The sequence below is a fragment of the Capsicum annuum genome, chromosome 11 (genome assembly GCF_002878395.1).
Source record: "Capsicum annuum cultivar UCD-10X-F1 chromosome 11, UCD10Xv1.1, whole genome shotgun sequence".
In the NCBI taxonomy this organism is placed as follows: Eukaryota; Viridiplantae; Streptophyta; class Magnoliopsida; order Solanales; family Solanaceae; genus Capsicum; species Capsicum annuum.
Window position 1 is genome coordinate 85,373,866 of NC_061121.1, and position 22,667 is coordinate 85,396,532.

The following is a 22,667-nucleotide window of genomic DNA, read 5'->3' on the forward strand; positions in this document are numbered from 1 at the left end:
CAAACGTGATTTATAAGGCACTTCACATTTTTAATATAATTAGTTTATGTAACATGCGTTGCATGTGTATCCATTTTTTTTTTAAGAATAAACATAATAAAAAATATGTTAGTTGTACTATGTTATTTTAATAAGTAGAAAAAATAATAAAACAACGTAAAATTTTAATATAAAAAGTGTAGTTAATTAAAGGAGAATTTAATCATTATACTTATTTTCCATGTTTTTTAAAAAGTTATTTTTTTGAAAAGTTATTTTTATTTTTAGAAATTCTATATATTTGTACTTTATGTAAAATATAATTATATTTGAAACAATTTGCATTCCTACACTATTACATATATATATATATATATTCAGAACTTCACTTTCCATATATATTTAATTTGAAAATTTTATATACACTGAAAATACTTTATATAAAATTTTAAACATGCATGTTTAAGAATGAAATGATAAAGTAACTCCCAAACCAGCAAAAGGCCAATAATTAAAAAAAGAAAGAAAAAAAGGAATTGAAAAAGTCAAGTAAATTTCAGAAGCTTGTTTTCTTCTCACACTCTCATTTTTTTCTTTCTTTTTGGAAGATGAACCCTCGGCGACGGAGAGGTGAAGATAGGTGCTTGGAGCACCAAGAAGAAACGTCCCTGGGAGATGATCATCAAGTTTCGCCTGCAATTTTTCTTTCCATTTTTCCTTCATTTTCCATGCTTTAAGACGTTTGAAGAGTTGATTTTTAAACCCTTTTTGTTGTAGATTTCTTACGTTTTGATTTTCTTAAAACAACTTTTGCTTTATATGTCCCAAATTTAATTTTTTGTTATCCCTTTTGTTTTGCATGTTTGAAGATTTAATTTTTGAAAACTTATTTTGCTTTAATTTCTTGTTTCATGTGTGATTTGCTTGATATTTACATAAAATATGTGTCAGATATGCTTAATCTTATCAATTGTTAATTTCATGATGTTTGCATGTCAGCTCAGATTCAAAATTGCACCAAACGACCCTTGAATGTCTTAATGGTGTGTTTATCGGAGGGAATGAGAGAAATTTTTTTTGTATGAAGAAGGAGGAAAGTGTTTTTATTGGATAAGAACCATGAATTGAGATCCGATTCACGTCCTTTATTTCTTTAACTGGTCATGTCCCTACTGAAAGAACGAATATTTAGTATTTACAATGAAATTTATTTATGTGGCTCCTCTGTATGCCTATTTCTTATTGATGTTTTGGAGATGTTCATGGAAGGAATCAAAAGTTTTAATTTTTTGTCTTGATAAGAAGGTTGAATGTTCAGATTTAATAAGGGGGTTGCTCGGGTGGTAAGCACCCTTCGTCTTCACCTCTTATGTTGTGAGTTCGAGTCACCAAGAGAGCATAAAACGGAGGAGCTAGGGAGGGGTAAAAAGAAATTTTTTTAAAAATCTGATCAAGCTGTTGTCTAGTGTGGTGGATTATCTGCAATTTGAGAACATCTTTTCTTGCTATCCATGTACTCCTTCATTTAAATGGTTGTACTTCTTTTCCTCAACATAGAATTTATAAAAGAAAATATGAGCAGGTTTTTTTTTCTTTTTGTAATTGATGTCTCCAAAAAAATGAAACAGCTTTGTAGTGAACCTATCTTTCACAACGAACCTTATTCAATTACACTAAAAAAAATAATTCGTAATGAGTGGCAGCTTCCAGTAATAACCAAGATAATAATAGCAACAATAAAGTAATATAGTAATAACATTGTCTAGAAAAATTAAGTGAAATAGAAGAACCATAAAAACAAGAATAAAGTAATATAGCAGAAACATTGTTTATGAAAATTGAGTGAAATAGAAGAACCTACTAAACAAAACACATACTTCTTTGAGAAATAGCTGGTAATTTTTGCTTTAGAAAGAGTAGAACAATCCCTTCATTTTAGATCAACATTTAAAACTTATCCATCTTAAGTTAGCATTGTTCTTACATTTCAATTCTTAAAAATAAGCATGCCCACGTATTAACAATATAGTCAAATATATGATGTTAAGTGCAGAAAATGAGTAATGACAATTAATGAAGTCAACTTGTAGTTAATGATAATTAGTCGACAATATTCACGTTTTGCATGATATGCTTGATTTGGTACTACTGTCATCATCCATGCTTTTTAAAAGGCTATAAATTTTCTTTTATCAATTTACTCTTATTTGGCTCAAGTGTAAAAATATAATCCTGATTTAATTATTTTTTCTCTTAGCAAATAACCCTCAGTTAAGTTAGTTTTCTTGTTCCATAGATATACCGGTGACTAGACAATTTGAAGTTGTGAAGAGCAAAGAGGTTAAAATTGCAAACACAATCTACGTCTAGGAAAGATGGAGGTTATAGTAGAGCTCCTCCCTCAGATGGAAAAACAGGCGGTGCTACGGTACAAAGGTTTAAATTCGATCAATTAGTAACTGTAACAGAAAATTTCAAGGAAGATTACTTCTTAGGAGAAGAAAGTTTTGGCAGAGTATATAAAGGTCACATGGGGGATACCAGTGAGGTTAGTTCGACTCCATTCTCGTAGTACTTGTTATTCCTTAAATTCTTTGATAAAAAGGAGAATTATTTGAATGTTGTCCTTCTTTTATGAATTTATATACTCTTCAATCTTTGCGGGGTCATTTACAGTGAGTAGTTTAACATCAGGAATAATTGGTGGCCTGAGTCTATTTTCATTTTCTAATGCAGATTGTAGCCATCAAAAAACTCGATCCAAATGGATGTCAAGGAGTTAAGGAATTTGTTGTTGAAGTACAGACACTAAGTAAGGCTGACCATCCTAATATTGTTAAACTAATTGGCTATTGTGCCGACGGAGACTAGAGGCTATTGATGTATGAGTACATAGCTCTTGGTTCACTGGAAGATCATCTATTTGGTATGTTATAATTGTCTACTTTATGTTACGTTCTTCCAGTCTTAAGCGCCGTCCATCTGATAAACATGCTTATTTCTTTCAACTTTGTAATGGGTCCATTTTCTTTGCTTCTTTCAACGTGTGTAGACGCCTGGCCAAGTCAGAAACCTTTTGATTGGAACATTAGAATGAAGATAGCTGCAGGTGCTGCAAGAGGCCTGGAATATTTACATGACAAGATGACACCTCCTATAATTTGTCGAGATCTAAAATGCTTTAATATTCTGCTTGGTGAGAAGTATCACCCAAAATTATCTAATTTTGGTTTGGCTAAAGTTGATCCTAGTGGGGGACAAGACTTATGTTTCCACCGGAGTGATGGAAACATATGGACACTGTGCACCAGATTATGCTATGACTGGCCAACTAACATTTAAGTCATATATTTACAGCTTTGGGGTCGTTCTTCTAGAGATAATCACCTGCAGGAGAGCGATTGACTATACAAAAGCTGCCGCTGAGCAAAACCTGCTTTCTTGGGTATGTTTTCTTGATTTCTTATTCTTTCCATATGAAGGAAGTTATCTCAAAGCCCTAATAGATCAAAATGAATATATTGATACTAAGAAAATATTGTTGAGATATTTTGGTAGGCTTGCAGCTTCTTTGCATGATTTCGACATCGATTGATGGGCTGATCATATACTAAAGCAAACAAAGTATGCATATACGGTTATAATATATATTGATTTACAATATGCATAGAGATTTATCTAGAAGAGGAGGGAGGGTTGCTGGATTGTGGAGTGTCATTTGCAACCCTATATTTTCTGATGACAGTTGGCTGTATGCTTTTATTTTTCTGGGGGCAGTGAAACAGATGAGATCTACAAAATATGCAGTGTTATAGGTATCCCAATCAAGAGGGACTGGGCTCAGGGACTCGCACTTGCTAGTAATATTAACCATCTAAATCAGAACCCAGCAACTAGTGAGATGCCTTAGTAGACCAAATATTATCCAAAATTGTTCCTGCGGTATGAAGCTTTTCATCTTTGAACGAAATAAAATTGTTCAAAGAACATAATGTAGAGAATGGACTTTTGCATTCTTGAACTATAGTGCCATCAAGGAATCCAACCTCAATGTCCTTATTGACCGAAAGAAAATTAGGATTGGGAGGACCAATGTGGTTGTTCATAGTGTAGCAAAAATTACCTTGATGTAAAAGCTTTTTTCATGTTTTAATATGTCCATTGAAAAAGGTGGCATTAGCTTTGGTTCCCTGAAAAGAAAGAAAAAATAAGATGAATCAATAATATGACTTACAAATAGAAAATTAACAAAGAACAGGTAGGTATTACATGCTTGAAAATTCTTATATTTATTTTCCTTGTATAATTAAGTTGCAATCACTGTTGCTTTTCATAAAAAAAAATAAAGAAACATTAGTAAACTTGAAAATAGAGATATAGGGGCCAGATATCCACTATTGATGAGTTTCTTTACTGATTTGGATTACACTGCCAAAAACTCTTAATCAGCATAATTGCTTGATTGATAATGGATTGTTTTTCCCTCTCCCTGACCTTTTGTTGGTTTGTTTTGAATATTTTCTTTATATTTGAGAAAATTTCAAGCATCCTTTGGGTCCACAACACTAAGGAAGGCTATTGAAAGAAGTCTTAAGGCACGAAGGGCTCTTCCTCATACCTTATTTGCGTCTTTAAACTTGATACAGTATAAAAGAAATTTTTTTCTTTGGATCGTTTATTATTGAGAATGTCTGAAGTAACAAAAAACGACAATACTTGATTTAATAATATAGATGGTTCTTGATAAGTAGAACAGTAGAAGAACATAACCATAAATAAGTGTAGTGGTTGATGCATTAAGTACCTCTTCATCGACGAATGTGAAAGTTTTTCAAGTATCACTCGTTGATCAAGTAAATTCTTTTGTTGCTTGACATCCTATAACCAAGATCTTTATTATGGAGGTGCGATCATTGAGCTTCAGAGTGTTAAGAGGCACCACTTCGGTAATTGAATCAGTTAATTCGGTAATTATAGTCATTGAGTCCGCTAATTCGATATTTGAGTCCATTGCACTAATACCCTTAAAAATCAAAGTTATGATAACAGTAACAAATGATTATATATTAAATGTATTATATGAGATGAGATAATTGTACCTGAATATAAGAATCTTGTTGGTAGATTAACAGAATAGTAGTAAGAAATAAGAGTTACTAAATAGACGCAAACAGGAACATAAAAAGTAGATGAACTAAGAATGTAAGCAATGGTAAGGGAACAGTAAACCTCAAACAAAATAACTTTTAAGCTGGCATAGCAATTAATATTGAGTTTAAGGTAAGTGAAAAGGTGAATTGTTGAAAGAAATTATAGCAAAGAAAACCTGAGAAGAAATTGATGGTGATGCAGGAAACAGTTTGATCGTGATGAAGAAAACAACATGAGACCAGGAGCGAGAAAGGAGACGACGAAGAAAATAGCAAAATACAATTGTATTTATAGAAGGGCTTATCCTAATTTAATCTGGATTGTATAAAAAAAGTACGTGAATTTGCTATTTTTGGGTCCAACATGGGACGTTATTTTAATGATTGTCCTAATTTGATTACAGAGTATAGGACTTTTGAAAAAAAAAAAAGTACGTGAATTTGCTATTTTTGGGTCAGATTATCCTAATTTAATTAGAGAAGGATTTTGGCATGATTTTGCCATGTATAGGACTTTTGCAAATAAAAAAGTACGTGAATTTGCTATTTTTGGGTCCAACATTGGACGTTATTTAAAAAAAAAATTAATATAGGACTTTGCAAATAAATATAAAAATTTAATATAGGACTTTGCAAAAAGACGATTTTGTTTAAAGGGGGGGGACTTTTAATGAAGGATAAAAATGACAAACACCAATTATAAGGGGTTTCACACTTTTAATATAACTAGATTAAGGTACATGCGTTGCACGTGGTTTATAATACATAAATATATATATAAAAATGGATTACCTGTAATATCAACTAACGATTAGATTAATATAAAATTCATATGAATGAAGAGATAAATATTAATACATTAAGTGGTTTGTAATACATAAATATATATAAAAATGGATTACCGGTAATATCAATTAACGATTAGATTAATATAACATTCATATAAATGAAGAGATAAATATTAATACATTAATACAATATTCATATTCAAAGTAAATTGAATATTTTTTGAATTTGCAAGGACAAAAAATATGAGTTATTTATTTAATTATATATTATTTTTTTCCTAGATAATGTGGAGTGTGATTTAATATATGTGTTATATATTTCATCAAAATAAAAGAAAAAAGAAGATGCTCGTATTACTCTCAATATTTCTATCAAAAAAATATAAAATTAAAATATGAATATTAATTATGATATAGAACTTTGAATTAAAAATTATAATGCACTATCAAATTAATATTATTGAGCTTAATCGATTTACATTATAAAGTTGAAGTACAAATTTATTTGAAAGACATCAATAGAAATTGTCTATAAAAATAGATAATAATTTATTATTATAAATTTTAAGAACCTACTAAAATTTAAAAAATTTACCTCAAATCTCAAGTAAAATTTGACCTATTAAAAATTAGAAAACTTACCTCAAATCACAAGAAAAATTATTTCTTTAATCATAAGATATATCAAGATTTCACAAAAGAACTTTGCAATTAGCAATTGTCTACCAAAAATACATAATGATTTATTTATTGTAAACTTCATGTATATATTAAAAATAAAGATAACTTAAATCACAAATAAATTTATCTCTTTAATAATAAATACTATCAAAATTATAAACATCAATAACTTACCAAAATTCATGCAATTTCGTGTACAGCTTTTGCAGGTCCTATCAATGTCAAAAGTTTAAATTTGAGGCCAACAATACATTCTCGTGTTACACCAATGAGATTTCAGTCTCTCAGTCTCATGCATCTTGAAACAGAATATGTTGGTTCGACAGATACTGAATATCAAAATAATGGAAAAAGCTATGAAGCAGTTTTGTGGAGGAAATCCAATTTTGATGTCAAACATATTTAGATGCTCAAATTAACATGTACACATTAATTGTGCTATTTTAAATAAAGAAAAGATTTGTATTAGTTCATTATAATTTCTTAAAAAGCAACAACTCCTTTCTTTTGCCAAAATTAGATATTTGATAGTTATGGACTTATGATAGGAGAAAGGAAATTTTTTCCTTATTAATTTCTTTTTGGTTTCACGTTGGGAGAAGTTTTTTTTTTGTTGTTGGTTTTTGGATATTTTATTTAGAATTTTTGGGTTATCCTTTTTTTGTTAGGAATGGTCAATTTTTTTTTTGAGATGATGGAAAAATAATTCTATTTTTGTTTTTTATAATATAGTCAATATTTTATATTACCAAAATAATTAGGTAATGGCGAAAAGACGATTTTGTCTAAAACGAATTCTTTTATTGAAGGACAAAAAGTTTAAACAACATTTCTAATGTCCTTCACACTTTTAATATATTATATATATAGATAGAGATAGAGATAGAGACATAACTGCACGTAATGTAGTTGTCCTGTTTACTATTTCCTTTATTAAAAAGGATGAGTCCGTTCATAAAAAAACAAAAAGCGAGAAAATCAAATCAAAAGTGGCCTCTAATTGCTCCCACAAAATAAATTTGATGTCGAAGAGTTACATATATTTTTAGCTTTAAACTTTTTGTTCATATTTTTTAACATGAAATTCTAAAGTGATTTTTATTTTCTTCATATTAGAAATTCATCAGTTCATTCGTATTTGCTCAGAAAATAAAGAGACCATTAAATGATTTTGAGAATTATTTTTTATGATTTAAGGTTGACTTACTCTATCTTTCGCTCGTTCTTGAAATTATATATAATTCATTACGAGCTTTTTTTTAATCATATATTAGGAACTTGATTTTTAATCATGTTCCATTTATCTTAGAGTTAAGTTTTTGTAGTTAATTGTTAGAGTTTGCTTGGAAAGTAGAGATACCGGTATATATTAGTTTAATTTGTTCATATTTTTAACATGAAATTCTAATGTAATTTTTATTTTATTTTTAATCAGAAATTCGTCAATTCGTTGGTGTTTGCTTAGAAAGTAAAGAAACAATTAGATGATTTCGAAAATTGTTTCTTATGATTTAAAATAAACTAATCATATCATTAATTTATTCTTGAAGTTAATATATAATTCATTATGAGTTTTTTTTTCCTCTTCATATTAGAAATTCACCGCTTATCTCATAGTAGGAACTTGATTTTTAATGGTTAGTTGTTTGTCTTACGTTTAAGCTTTTCGTCGTTGATTGCTAGTATGACTATAGGGAATAAAGATGCCATCAGAGATCTGAGAATTGCTACTTACGTTTTCAGGTAAATTACTAGTATATCTTTAGTTTGTTCTTAAAGTTATGTAAATAGAATTTATTATAAGTTTTTTTTATTCTTTGTATTAGTTATTCATAAGTTGTATCATAGTAAAGACTTCATTTTTAATCATATTTATTATTTGACTTACGCTTAACCTTTCCGTCATTGGTTGTAAGTAAAAAAGAGGCCACCAAATGATTTTGAGAATTGTTGCTCGAGGTAAACTTACAATATCTTTAGCTTGACCTTGAAATCTCATATATGAGATAATAATCGATAAATTTTGATATGAAGAAAAAAGTGGCAATAGGACTTCATGTTAACGAATGCAGGAATACAATTTCTTTTATAGTAGTATTCATCTCCTCTTTATTATAAATAATTTTGATTGGCTTATAATTAGCTTTTCATTCCGAGGATTGTTTCTTACATTTTGATGTAAACTTACTATATTTTTATTTTGTTCTTGAAATTAGCTATTAAATCTTTATTTATTGTAAAAATAAGAACTTCTAATAATTAGTATTGATAGCATCTTTATACCCTAAGCAAACGTTAACAATCAACAGCGAAAACTTAATCGCAAGACAATTAGAATATGTTTGTTCTCTAAATAACTATGACAATTAGTACTTTACAAAAGTAACACAAGAAAATATTTAAGTAAAATACAATAGTTATTGTTTTATTTAAATCAAATAGTAAATGCACATGGCTTGGCAAAACTGATCAAGTCATTGTCATATGGCTATGAGATTATGAGTTCAAACCTTTTACAGAAATATAAGGTAATATTTTATGAGTTTAAGTTTAGTGCACCGTCAGTATATTTTCTTTTTAGATCATCATGTGACTTTTACCTTTTGTAGCAGGTCATTCATTTTTATATTTTTATTTGAGAAATCGATGACCTGCTACAGTTGGTAAAAGTTACCTGATAGTGTAAAAAAAAAATACACCGACGATGCATTAAACTTAAATTCATATTTTATGACTATAAGGTCATGGTTTCAAGTTTTTTTATAGAAATATAAGGTAATATTTTTTACAACAAATCTTTATAATCTGACCCTTCCCTATGTCTCACACATAGTGTGAGTTGTAGTGTATTATACTGTTATTTTAAAATTGTAAGTGCGATATGAAACTATTTTCAATTTGTATAAATTGTCTGAATCGGTATCCCATTGTAAAAAAAAAATAGTTAGTCACTTGATTTATAACAATTATTTTAAGATTTATTTATCTCTTTTAATTAATTCTACTATGATATAATACACTATTTAAAAGTCATGTTATTAAGAATAAATATTCATCCTCATAACAAAGTGAAAATTAATAAATATTGGACGTTTTAGTCTCATGAAGTAGTACCAACGAATATGGTGTATTAGTTAAATATTTTTGGATGTATTTATTTATGTGTTAAGAAAAAGTGGATTAAATAGACGAACAAATATATAATGCTATTTATAAAATATTATAATATTGATAATTCATTTTTTTCTATCTACTTATGTTAATAATTTTCATAAATAACGTTTGATTTTACAATAGTTTGTGTTCTTTTGCCAACTACTTTCATGCATCATGAATTACTATTAAATTTTTGATATAATATTTATTCTTAAAAGTTAACTTGAGTGTATGCAAACTTGAAATTAGAGTATATAAAAGAGTTTATGTTTTATTAGAAAAAAAAATAAATGTAAGACATTAATAATGAATTTTAGGATAAGGAAACACATGCTCTTTTAAAACAGAAGAAGGAAAATTCATCAAAATTAATAGTGTGTTGCTTAATTCAGGTGAATCAATTATAGTATATTATGACGTCGGTGCACATACACATAAACTTTTTAATTTGCTTAATTCTGATCATGAATTCAACTCTATAATCATAGTTCATTCTTATCTTAAATACACTTTTTAAATTAATATAAGTAAAATTCATATGTAGCGCAAATAACTAAAGAAACAAAATAAAAATTCTTTTTCAAAAAAAATATAAGATTACTTGACATAAATTAAAGCGCGTACTTTAAACAAATTTTAATAAAGGACAAATGGATATAGATTATATATTATAAATTATAAATATAAATATTTTCAATAAATGAATGTGTACAATTGACCGCTATAAGTTTTGAATCCACTTAAGATATAATAACATGCACCACCAATTTGAGGAAAATCTAAAACAAAAAGGATTTTATAATCGGAAAAGCTGTTTATTGATTTTCACTATTGCATAACGCAATAGCATTACATCACACACTCAAATCTCAAAACAAGTACATGAATATCAAAAAGCCAGTACATGGCATTTTTATTCTAAGCAGACGGATAAATTAGAATAAGAACAATAATACTTAGAACTCACTAGAGGACTAGTAATGGTAATTTTATTCAAATATATAGTCCTTCAGGAGCAACGCCAAGATAGTTAATCATATAAATCAACCTCCGTAAATCCTCACTCAATGCAGCAGCGATACATGATAAACTTCTCCATCGGACGGCTACATTCTGCACAAACCACTCTCTCAGGAATATGTCCAGTGGTACCCGGCAGAATTAGGCGAGTGCAGTGATGAGGACTATGAAGATCACGCAGTTGACGGTCCAATGTAGGAACAAAAGTAGTAATGTCACTCACTTCATGTCTCCAACGATCAAATCCTTTCATAACCTGCACTATCAGGTCACCTTTACCTCTAGTCATTTCAGCCAATCCGCGGCTGAAAACTGCCCATCCTTGGTCACTTCCATCATAGCTCAGAATTGTCACGATTTCCTGAAGGATCGGATCAGTTTCACCGGGGATGTCTTGTTGAGTCCTGGAGTGCCACATGCTTTCTAGCCTTTCCCAGAAGAACCAAATGAGAGTCTGGTCTTGCACCACGTGGCTCAAGTTTTCGACTTGAATTATCGAGCTGTTCTTGCGGACTCTTTCTTTTGGGTTTCTTTTTCCCACGTAGAGCATCTCTAGTGGGACGCGGGCTGCATTTGCAACAGCCCGCGTTGCAGTGGTGAATGATCTGATCCATTCAATATCTTCTCCTCCGTACAAGCATATGCATTTGCCTTCACTAATCTGCATGGAGGGATTAACCCAAGGGGCAACTATTAGTTAAAGACTACGTATATGCAATGAAGTGACTATTTTATTACACACATATTATTACTTAAACACATGATGACATAACAGATATATAATAATCAGCAATCGTTTGTAAAAAGAAAAAACGGGACTAGCTAGGTACCGATATATAGGGGAATACGAGTATGTTTAACTGAACTCATTAAAAATAATGTCGAGAATTAAATGTTGAAAAACACTTTCTTTTGCTGAAATTATTTTTATTAATAAATAGTTATGTATTTAGATAGAACTACAGAAATTGATATAAACAGATGGTGTGTTTTGAAAATAAGCTCGCTTTCTATTAAATAATTAAAATGCTCTTATATATATATATATATATATATAGATAGATAGATAGATATATAGATAGATAGATAGATAGATAGATAGATAGATAGATAGATAGATAGATATGTAATGGCATAAACTGAATCTTGTGGGAGTTGAGGTTTTCGTTTTGAGAAGGGTTTACAAAATATTAAGGATAAAATAGTAGTAATAATCTTGATTAAATGATCAAAAGATCTTGTAAGATAAAAAGTCAATATTTGGAGTAAAAACCTCGTACTTTTTTAATCATCGTCGACAATTTGGATTATAAATTCGACATTTACTATAAATTATTTTGGTGTTTACTAGATTAAGTCAAAATGTACTTATAATTAAGCTAATTTTAATAGCAATTATAAGTAGATGTTTTACGTACCCAGGTGAAAATGTTTTGATCAATGGAATCAGCTAAGAGTTCAATAGTCCAAGTTTGTTCCTTCCAGAGAGCTTCTTCCCTAGCTTTGGTAAAAGGAAAGGCCAAACTTCCCCAAATCCACAACATATGGTAAGCATTGTTGTTTGCTTCTTTCCCTTGAGGATCAAGAACAACAAGCTGTGGCTTCTTATTGTATCCCCACACCTCTTTGATGCATCTTATCACTGCTGGATCAATCATTGAAGGATGTGCCACTGAGTACCATGGCATTGAAGCTTGTACTTCTTCAAATTTCATTTGTTTGGCTTCAGTCCATGGAGTTATTCTCTTGTCGACGACAGGGATCCAGACAACCTCGTAGTTGCTCTCTGGTCTGTTTGGTTGTGTCTTTGATTCAGCGTACATGTGATGGAGAATAAAGAGCTCTTCTGGCGCAATGTCTAGGTCGGATAGCAAAAGTAATACATGCTTCCTCCTTAGCACATCAAGACTTACCTGTCATCAAGCAAATGTATGCACCTATATGAGTTCAAATTCTATATACTTGTGCAATTATCAATATAGTATGTTAGGTTGTTATGCCTTTAAAAAATGAGAAATTAAGATGAATCTTTTTTTTATATATCTTGTCGATCAACTAAAAGATAACTACATACAGGTAAATGTTCATAAAAAAAATGTGAGTATTATCTTGAAAAATAAGATAGGTTACTTGCTATGACATGTTAAATATGCTAAAAAGTGAAAAAATTATTTATATTGTAAGTATATATAATTAAGTTAAATCCCATCGATAGTTAAACAACTTGAGAATGCTTTATTTGGCTAAGGTGAAAAGTTAAGTACAAATTACCCTTCTCTTATGAGTTCCATCAAAAAGTGGGAGCTGGTCATCCTTGGAGTAAATCAAGATTGAGAGTATCTTCATGTTATCGATGTGAGGTGTCCTGAGAAGTCGCAGAAGTGCTTCGAATGCATCATGTTGCCTTCTCTCCTCTATATTATCACCAAAAAAAAACAAAACGCTTTAAATATCGCAGTTTAAATGTGTTTTATATATGACATAACTTATAATAGTACATATAATAAACATAACTAACCAATCTTTTGGTGACAAAGGTTAAGAACCTTTCTCAGGTGATCCAATATGTTTGCCAGCTTGTGAGCCAAACTAGATATCTCCCAAGCCTCGGATGTTGAGGATATATGCCTAATAGTAACATACACAATTTATTAAGTTCATGCATGGCCTAGATTCGCTTCTAATCTGATAAAAATGGTAACTAATTACCTTCTATAACAGGTTACTACATTATTTGTGTAAAGAATTTATAGTAACTATCTCTCTCTCTCTATATATATAAAGTTAAGTTCAACGTACTATTAAAAATATGCTGAATGTTGAAAGATAAGAAAACATACTCGTGGCCGAGGGCAATGAGATTCAAAATCATAGCTGAACACATGACAGCAGCCCTTATAGTCCAGTAAGCAGCAGTGGAAATATGGGCTGTATTGATCAACTTTTCCAATTCTTGTGTGATAACATACTGCTGGTTGGATGTTTGAATGTCTCTGAACTGGATGATGCACTTGGTGACGTCCAACATTTTGTCGACCAGATCATGGATGGCATCGAATTTTTGCCTCAGAACATCTTGACGCACCATGATTTCTGGAAGTTCCATGATTATTGCAACAGACTTGGCCAGTGGATTTGTGGTATATTGATGAACAAGCAGCCCAAATTGACCGTATTGTTGGGCGAAAGCCGCGAATGTTATTGCGACTTTCGTGTCCCAGGCATAGGTTGTGAGCGAGTGAAGCAGTGACATTGTTGTTGAATGCGCATCTTCTTTGTTAGCACATTTGCTTATCAACTGTCATATTACATTTATGTGAACCATCAAATAACTCATAATAATCGGCTAAATTGTATTGATAGTGTAAAAACTAAATATTTTTGTAATTCGATATAGTATATCCTATTTTTTTTTTTCATTTTCCAAATATTTGTATGATTTATTTTCAATCTAGCCAGCTCTAATTGTGGCAAAATTTCTTGTATCTATTAACTAATAACACGTTGACCAGGTTGCAAGAGAGAAAAGATCTACTAATTAATTGAACTTGCTCTCTATAAATTAGTAGTCCGAGTAAAAGATGTTAATTATGGAGTATAAATATATTAATATTGGGTTATTAGTAAGTTAGCAGTCCGAGTTATCTTTAAACTTTATTATAGTGCACTTACCTCCATATTAATCCTATGTATAGGATATGCCAAATAGTTGAGTATTTCAGTAAGTCCACTTTGAGGAACCTTCTCTTCCAATGCTTCCAGATGTGCTTTAACTTTAGCTTCCTAAAATTCCAACACATTTTAAAAAAAATCATGAAAACCGTTATTGATATAATTTATAAAGTACCTACTAATAGAACTAGATTAAAAAAAAATGACTTTAACTTATTCACTAATTGTTTTAGTATACTAGATTCAACAAATAACGACTTTCGGTTATCTTTAAAGTGATTTAATAGTTTACTTTTCTGTTTATACTATCAGTATATAAAAATTAAACTGAAAAGATAGGTCAGATGATCGATAAATACATGAACATTGCTAGCAATTGGAGTCGCGCGATGCACAATTTCCTCAATAACATGGACAAGAGGCTTGACATCAAAATCACGGCCATCAGGGATATGGGTTTCTTCAATGTGCTTCATCATTGCATTATCATCAGATGCCATGAACATGTGATGATCACCTCTCCTGTGTGGAAGCCTAGCTGCTGCTAGATTTGATATCCGTGGATTGATCGGAGTTGTATGAACAGCAGGTACCACAGCTGCTGGTACCTGTCAACAGATAATATAATTAACTGAAGTTATATATATATATATATAGCTTAAACTCTAGATATATATATATATATATAGCTTAAACTTCTAGATGAGCTGACCATATTATTCAATGGGGTATTGAAGCAAACAAAGGTAGCGTTATAGAATCAATTTCACTGCTTCCAAAAATCAAAATAAAAATAAAATTGGGGCATCGTACAAATGGCCTTCTTTGAAGCTACTATTTAAATTCTCTCTATGTTAGCTTGTTGGGCTAAATTTGTCTACAATAATATAAACTCATTCAACGACTTTTAATGGTGAAATTCAGATTTATTGGGAATAGAACTTAAAGGATAACCTCAAAAAAAAGTCATATGATGCAATTAATCAAAAATATTTTAAATGATTGGTTCATGAAAAAAGAAAGTGATATGTACACATGAGAGACATGTTGAGACATGATATCATTAAATAATGTGATAACTATTTAAATGAAATGATTGCACAATTTAAAAATGATGTACCATGTCATGACTCACTGGTTTGACCACAGCATGTGGATTGATCTGGGCATTCAAAGGGTTGATGTGATGTCCAGTAGTTGCATGATGGCCAGTATCATGATTCATTGGGTGCATCCTGTTGGCAGCAGCAGCAGCAGCTGGTCCACTTGACAAATTAGTCATTGGGTTTGTAGCCACTGGGTGGTTCACGGCTCCTTTTTCAGTCAATGGGTTAACACTTTCCATCTCAAGGGAGAGAAAAGAAAAACTAAATGAAGGGTTTTAGAAAGTGTTTAAAAGGCAAGTGTAGTTAAATATTGTTTGTGTGTTGAAATGAAAGGGTGACAAGGGTTTATATATAAGTTACTGAAATGGTATAAAGGTAGTGGTGAAATGTGAATCAAGTTCCTTGCTTCTAATGGGGTCAAAAGTTGTGAAGAGGTTTGGAATTTGGTCCTATGAGTGGCTCCAATGAAGCAAACATCTTTGTCCTTTCACAGTAAAAAGGATAAAAGTAATTTAGACAGCATTCTTCTTGTAATCTTTGCCATTAAGATTTTGTTTCTCATTTCACGTGATGCATGCTAATGCTGTTTATGTTTGAGCTTAAATTATATATTCACTTCATTCTTAAATTAATTTATGTGGTAGAATTGAAATTTTTAGAGTCAACCAAATTTTTATCTTTGATCAAAATTTTTTAATATGTCCTTCAGAAATTTTAAAAAATAATTATCATAATTTATAGTACTTTTTACATAATTTCCAAATATATAAATTATATTTCAAAGTAATTAAAACTTCTATGTCTAAATTCACAATCAAAATTTAGAAGTTTGAATCTTGAAATTCCAAGTGTGCCATAAATTGAGAAAGAGGAAGTAACCCATTGTTTAAGGATTTTGTACACTATCAAATTACTTCTACATGTTATAATAGGTAATACTTATATCGTATTTTTAAAATTACAAATTTCACATTTGTGAAAATTACTATGTCGTTTATTATAGAAGACTTACCCTGTGAAATTTGAATAACCTAAATATCCTTGAGGCGGCTTGATACTGGTTAGGGTTTTGAGCTAAAAGAGATAAAAGAGTTTGAAAACAAGTGGTAGGTCACTCAAGTCTTAATAATTTAGTGTAGGTGATAATTACTTTATTATGAATTAAGAAAGTTAGATAAGTTTGAGCATAGCCCACAAGTTTTTAAATTTTACACTTTAATCCAAATGTTTACCTAATATAACAGAAAACGGAGGAAAAAAAAGCACGTTTCTCTTTCTTCTCATTCATTACCGTTTTCTCTATCTTAGCAATTTTTGTTGTTCATTATTGTTGTTGTTTTATTCATCATCTTTTGCTTCATTATCATCATCTTCTACTTCATTATCATCTTCATACTCTTCTTGTTGACCATTGTTGTTGTTGTTGTTACCGCTACTGCTTCTATTTGACCAATTTCTTATGTCAAATTTTATTTCGTACATCACTTTCAACTTTGGCATTACTTCACAGGAGACTTTGGTAAGTCAAATTATGATTTTTAGTTGAATTTGTCATCTAGGTAACTGCCATTATGCTATTTTTTCAACAATAGATAGCACATAAACATGAATGCAATATAAGAGCCATCTGTTTAAATAGATCAATCATCTGTTATGACAGATGAGCCATCTGTTGCAACAGAAGACTCATATGTTGGATCATGTTTATAGTTCTATAGTGTCGTAACATGAATCGAATAGATGGGTCATCTGTTGCAATATATGACCCATCTGTTGCAACAGACTAGTTATCTATTGCAATAGGATAAATATCTGTTACAACAGATTAGTAATCTGTTGCCACAAAATCTGAACTCGATTTCAACAGATGTGTTGTCTGTTGCAACAAGGTAAATATTTATTGTAACAGATTAGTAATTTGCTGCAGCAGAACTTGAACTCAATTTCAACAAACGCGTCGTCTATTGTAATAGATAAGTCATCTGTCGCAACAGGTTAATTATTTGTTGTAAGATGTCACTCATCTGTTGGAATAGCTTCAAAGGTTCCTTAGTACTGTAACATCTATCCTAACAGACGCTTCATTTATCGCAACAGATGTATAGTCTATTGCAACATATGATTCACTTGTTACAACAAATAACTCGTCTGTTGAAATCAGCTTCAGGAGCATAACATGAATCCCAACAAGTAAGTAATCTGTTGTGACTGATCACTTACCTGTTGTAACTTATTTTTTACTTGTTGCAACAGATTAAACATCTGTTAGAATTCATGTTACGGTACTATGAAATCATTATTTAACAAATAAATTTATTTAGGTACCACTAATGGATGGATCAATAACAATAGGGGTGGATTGTCATGGTTAATGGATCGAGAAGAGAAATCAATATGTATGGCATTGGAAGGAGGGTAAAATGCTAGAGACGATAGCTATGACAGTCCAAAGTGATGTTTCGTATGATAATTTTATAAACTTAATCAACATCTACTGTGGACTAAATTGTCAATTAAAAGAACTCGTCATCAGCTACATACACAGCTCCTTTGAAAATCAGAGGATACTACCTTTCAAGATAATCGATTAGGTTCGATTGCGTACATATCTTAGTGATTCATCCAAGCCACTGTTAAGGATGTCTGTGGTTGAAAAGACAAGAGAGAATGAGAACTAAAATGTAGAAGAAGAAGAACAACAAGAACAAGACATCTTTGATGATAGGTTGGATGATCTAGACATGAATATTCCAGATGATGATCAAACACCTACGCCCGTTGATACGACTAATATGGTGGGCAGTTCTTCTCGATCAACACAGTTTGGCAATCGTCAAGACAACGAGACCGCTTTTACAAGGGAATGTCATTCAAGGATAAAAAAGAACTATCTACTACTTTGTTTATTTCTTGCTTGAAAAAAGATTTCAGAATAATTAAGGTGATTAATTAGAGCAAAGTCTTTTCCTATAAATGTGTTAATATGAACTGCAAGTGGTGGTAGAGAGCGGTGAAGTACTTAAGTTCTGACAGATTCGTCATTCATAAACATGAAAAGTATCACACATGTGGTTTGGAGCACATTTTGGGCCAAAATCCTCACACCACGGCAAAGGTCCTCGATGAATAGTTCAAGAATAGATTCCTCAATGGAAAAGACCCTTCTACAAGAGTTATGGCCAATCAACTCCTTACGGAATTAGGTGTCCTTGATAGATATATGCGGCCACGGGGATTGCCAAGGACTTGGTTAAGGGGACACATGAGCATAGGTATGCAGTCCTTGATTCCTACCATTAAATGCTTGAGTTCACAAATTCCGAAAGTAAGAAGACATTGCATGTTGATAAAAATGGAAGGTTTAAGTACTTTCTTGTATCCTATGATGATTGGATTCAAGGTTTTCAACATTTGAGAAAAGGCACAGCCGTCGATGATCACTTCTTGAGGAGGAGGTATAATGGAGTTCTACTAGCGGCGGTAGCGCAGAATGTGGAGAATCACATCTTTCCTGTCGCATTTTGTGTAGAAGACAAGAAATGTGATGTCTTTTATGGATATTTTTTGAACAACTGTGAAGCTGCGTCGAAGATACCAAAGAGTTGTGTTTTGTTCGGATAGGCATCCAAGCATTCCAAAGATGGGTTCAATTTTCTTCACTTTAGCTCACTTTGGCTGTTGCATCAGGTATCTTGGAGAGAACATTCGGACAAACTTTCACAATGAAAGGGTCGTGACACTTTTTTACAGAGCAGCTAAAGCATCTAGTAGAGAGAAGTTTTTAGACCATTTCAATCAAATAATAGATATACATCCCAAGGTAGCAGAACATCTCGTACGTGTCGATTTTGAGAGATTAAGCCGGGCATTCTGTCTGGCAAATAGGTACATTCTTATGAATTTAATATCTTATTTGAGTTACAAGTTTAGTATGATATCTTACTAAGTGATTCTTTTGTATAGGTACAAAATTATAACATCAAATATAGTTGAATCAGCGAATTCATTGTTTGGTGATGAAAGAGAATTTCCTATCGTGGCTCTGTTTGAAATAATAAACAAAAAGTAAGGCCAATTTTTTCACAAAAGACGTGTGGAGTTTGAGGACGCAGGAACCCCATTTATTCTAGAAGTGAAAAAAATAATATCAACAAACATCAGTCTAGGGAATAGGTTATTATCTCATCAAATATCATATTACAAGTTTAGTATCAACGGTCATGGTGATATTGCCGCGGTTGATCTTCAAACAAAATCTTGTACGTGCAAAGTTTTTGATTTGAACAAAATACCTTGTCCATATGCTATGACAGCGTTTATATCTCAATACGATGCAAACTATGAAACTAAAATTTATAAGTACTCCTCTCCATATTATTCAGTGGAAAAATATACAATGGCATATAGTGGACATATTACTCCGGTGCCTCCCGAGGAATTTTGAGTTATTCCTGAGAGCTTTTGGGGAGATTAATACCTCCTCCATATATTGAACCAAGCACTATCAAACGGGGAAGAAGGCCATATAAGAGGAGGCATGAATTCGGAGAATAATTTTCATCAAGAAGAAATAAGTGTTCCGTATGTAAGAGTGCTGGCCATAAAAGAACTACATGCCTGGATCGTAATCCACCATGATCGTTTTAATTGCATAAACTTGTGTTGTTGGTTTGTTTTGGACTTTTATATATTTAACTCATTGTTGTGAACATAAATATTATCATTTATTATATAAAATATCTCTTTTAATAACTTGTGCATCAATAAAAAGGTCAAATGTGAACTAAATACAACATACAACAAAATTATTTTCAACAGATTACTTATCCGTTGCAACAGATGGATATTAGCTGGAAAGACGCAATACAGTTTATCAAACTAGAATGTTTTCCTCCAACAGATAACAAATCTGTTGCAACAGATGGATAATCTGTTGACAGAAATCCAACCGATGACCAATCTATTCCAACACATGATCCATCTATTGAAAGAACTCAAAAGCCAAAATTGCTATTGCTACTGGATTCAAAATTGCTCCTTACCTCCAACCGTCGACATGTTAACATGTTTAGAAGAAAAAATAGACTGAATAAAAATTAAATAAGAATTAAAAATCCAAATTCGATTAAAAATAAATTTTTCATTCAATGAAAAATAAAATACATTAGGTATAGATCCGATATAGAAAAATTAAAATACATACGCTAAAGTAAATACACATTCTAATTATTACTATCATCATCACCATCATTATTATTACCAACCGGCCAATCATCAATCGACAGCAACAAGACCCTCATTAGCCTCTGTATCTCTCTGAACATCCTTACTCTCACAGTGACCAACTCTCTCTGCAGGTCGTTAACCTTCCTCTGAAGTTCCTGCACAGTATCGCGTAGAATAGCAGTATCCCAAACAAGATCAGTCATATCTAGAACACACATGAATTGACAAAAAATGTAAACACAAAAGTAAAGAAAAGAGTCTGAATGTAATATAATGTATACTACCAACTGGTAGACTTACACAAAAAAAAAATTTACCTCAATGAGAAAGGAATATGTTCTTTGAATAGAAGTGATTGAAGATGTAATACGAAAAGACAAAATGCAAGAAATAAATAAAAGTGGAGTAGAATGAAGATTAAGGAGGGGTCTATTTATAAAATATTGAATCTAAATATGTTAGGCAAAAAGGCACGACTGTTCAGCTTCTTGTATTAATTACATTCAAACTGCTGGCTTTTTATTTTCTTTGAAAAGTCGCGACTTTTACTTTTACATTCAAACTTCTCACCTCTTTAAAATGGTTTGAGACATAATAACAACCGTTATTATTAAGCTGTTTCAACAGATCGTCCATCTGTCACAATAGAAAACCCACTGTCGCAATAGATTTACCATCAGTTGCAACAAATGATCTGTATGTACAACAGATGAGACATATGTTGCAACATATGGATTATATGTTGCAACATATAGACAATTTGTTGGAGGAGATATTTTGATTTCTTTTAACAACTGATTCATCAGTTGCAACAGATGGGGAATTTAATTTATCAGTTGTTTTAAATGTGTTAGATAAAAAGTCACGATTGCTCACCTCTTTTTTAATAGTCATCACATACCTTAATTAATTCAAATTGGTGACTTTTTTATTATATAAACAGATTTGAAAACAAAAAAGGTAAAAAGTCACGACTTATAGCACTTGTTTTTTCTTAATAGGCAAGTAGTCCTCTAACATTGAAGATGGTTACTCTTTGATCCTCCATAGTCTTGTACACTACTTAACGATGGGAAGTAAAGAATAAACACTATCTGACATTGATGGGGTAAGAAGAATAAGGTGTATGCAGATGAATGAATCCACTTTCATGCGTGGGAGTTATGTATTATTGATCAGGCTATCGTGACAGACACATATAAAGTACAATAATTTTGTGAATGTAGTTTTTTACCGATTAGACATTGATTTTTTAAACAAGATCCTGTATTTTACAGTTTAGTTTGATAGGTGCAAACTGATAAGGCCGAAGGGTTCCAAGATGGTGGTGTCGATACCCTATTATAATTTAATGATGATTTTGCTCATGTTTATGTGTCAAGTTTGGAGAAAATTTTAAGTTTTTGGTGGTAGTGTAAATATATAATAGTGATTGGACTGATTTTAATGGTGCAATGGACTTTTGAAAGGCATTCAAAGCCTCGTACTGCAACAAACAAGAATGAAAAACCAATAAAAATTCTCCTGGTCCAAATTTATATGGATGAGTTATTCGAGGAGACTATTATACAGCAGAAGATGCTTGGGAGAATACATGTATGGGAAAGAGGAGGTAGAGAAGACCATATATCATCTCAGACCTTGTTTAAGAGGAAACACAAGGATGCAAGTAAGGAACTTCTAGCAAATCTGGCTAATGAAATTGACTTGAGAGATAAAAAAAACTGAATGAGCTTCAAATGTGGAAGTGTATCCAAATAATAAAACTCGCCAGTTGTTCTTGAAAAAAAAATGCATAAGAGGACTGGAGCTGGACACTTTGCTAGGGACTTCGACTAATGAGCGTGGCCTCAATGAAGACCCACAAAGTGTAAGACTAGAACTCTAAG

General features: G+C 31.4%; 1 protein-coding gene and 1 pseudogene across 2 annotated transcripts; one reads left to right on the forward strand and one right to left on the reverse strand.

Annotated features, from left to right (window-relative positions):
- The first annotated feature begins 2,035 nt into the window (after positions 1-2,035).
- LOC107846340 lies at positions 2,036-3,889 on the forward strand (annotated as a pseudogene).
- Positions 3,890-10,534: 6,645 nt separating this feature from the next.
- Positions 10,535-15,906, reverse strand: LOC107848024 (protein SIEVE ELEMENT OCCLUSION B). Of its 2 annotated transcripts, none has more exons than XM_016692678.2 (8): positions 15,582-15,906; positions 14,806-15,054; positions 14,447-14,557; positions 13,615-14,072; positions 13,293-13,402; positions 13,046-13,188; positions 12,193-12,687; positions 10,535-11,435 (listed from the first exon to the last, which is right to left on the reverse strand). In XM_016692678.2, exons 1-8 carry the CDS (start codon positions 15,789-15,791, stop codon positions 10,815-10,817), a joined length of 2,397 nt encoding a protein of 798 aa, XP_016548164.1. In that variant the 5' UTR covers positions 15,792-15,906; the 3' UTR covers positions 10,535-10,814. The 2 variants fall into 2 exon arrangements, with proteins under 2 accessions (XP_016548164.1, XP_016548163.1); XM_016692677.2 differs by having other exon boundaries at positions 15,567-15,906.
- Between the last annotated feature and the right edge of the window lie 6,761 nt (positions 15,907-22,667).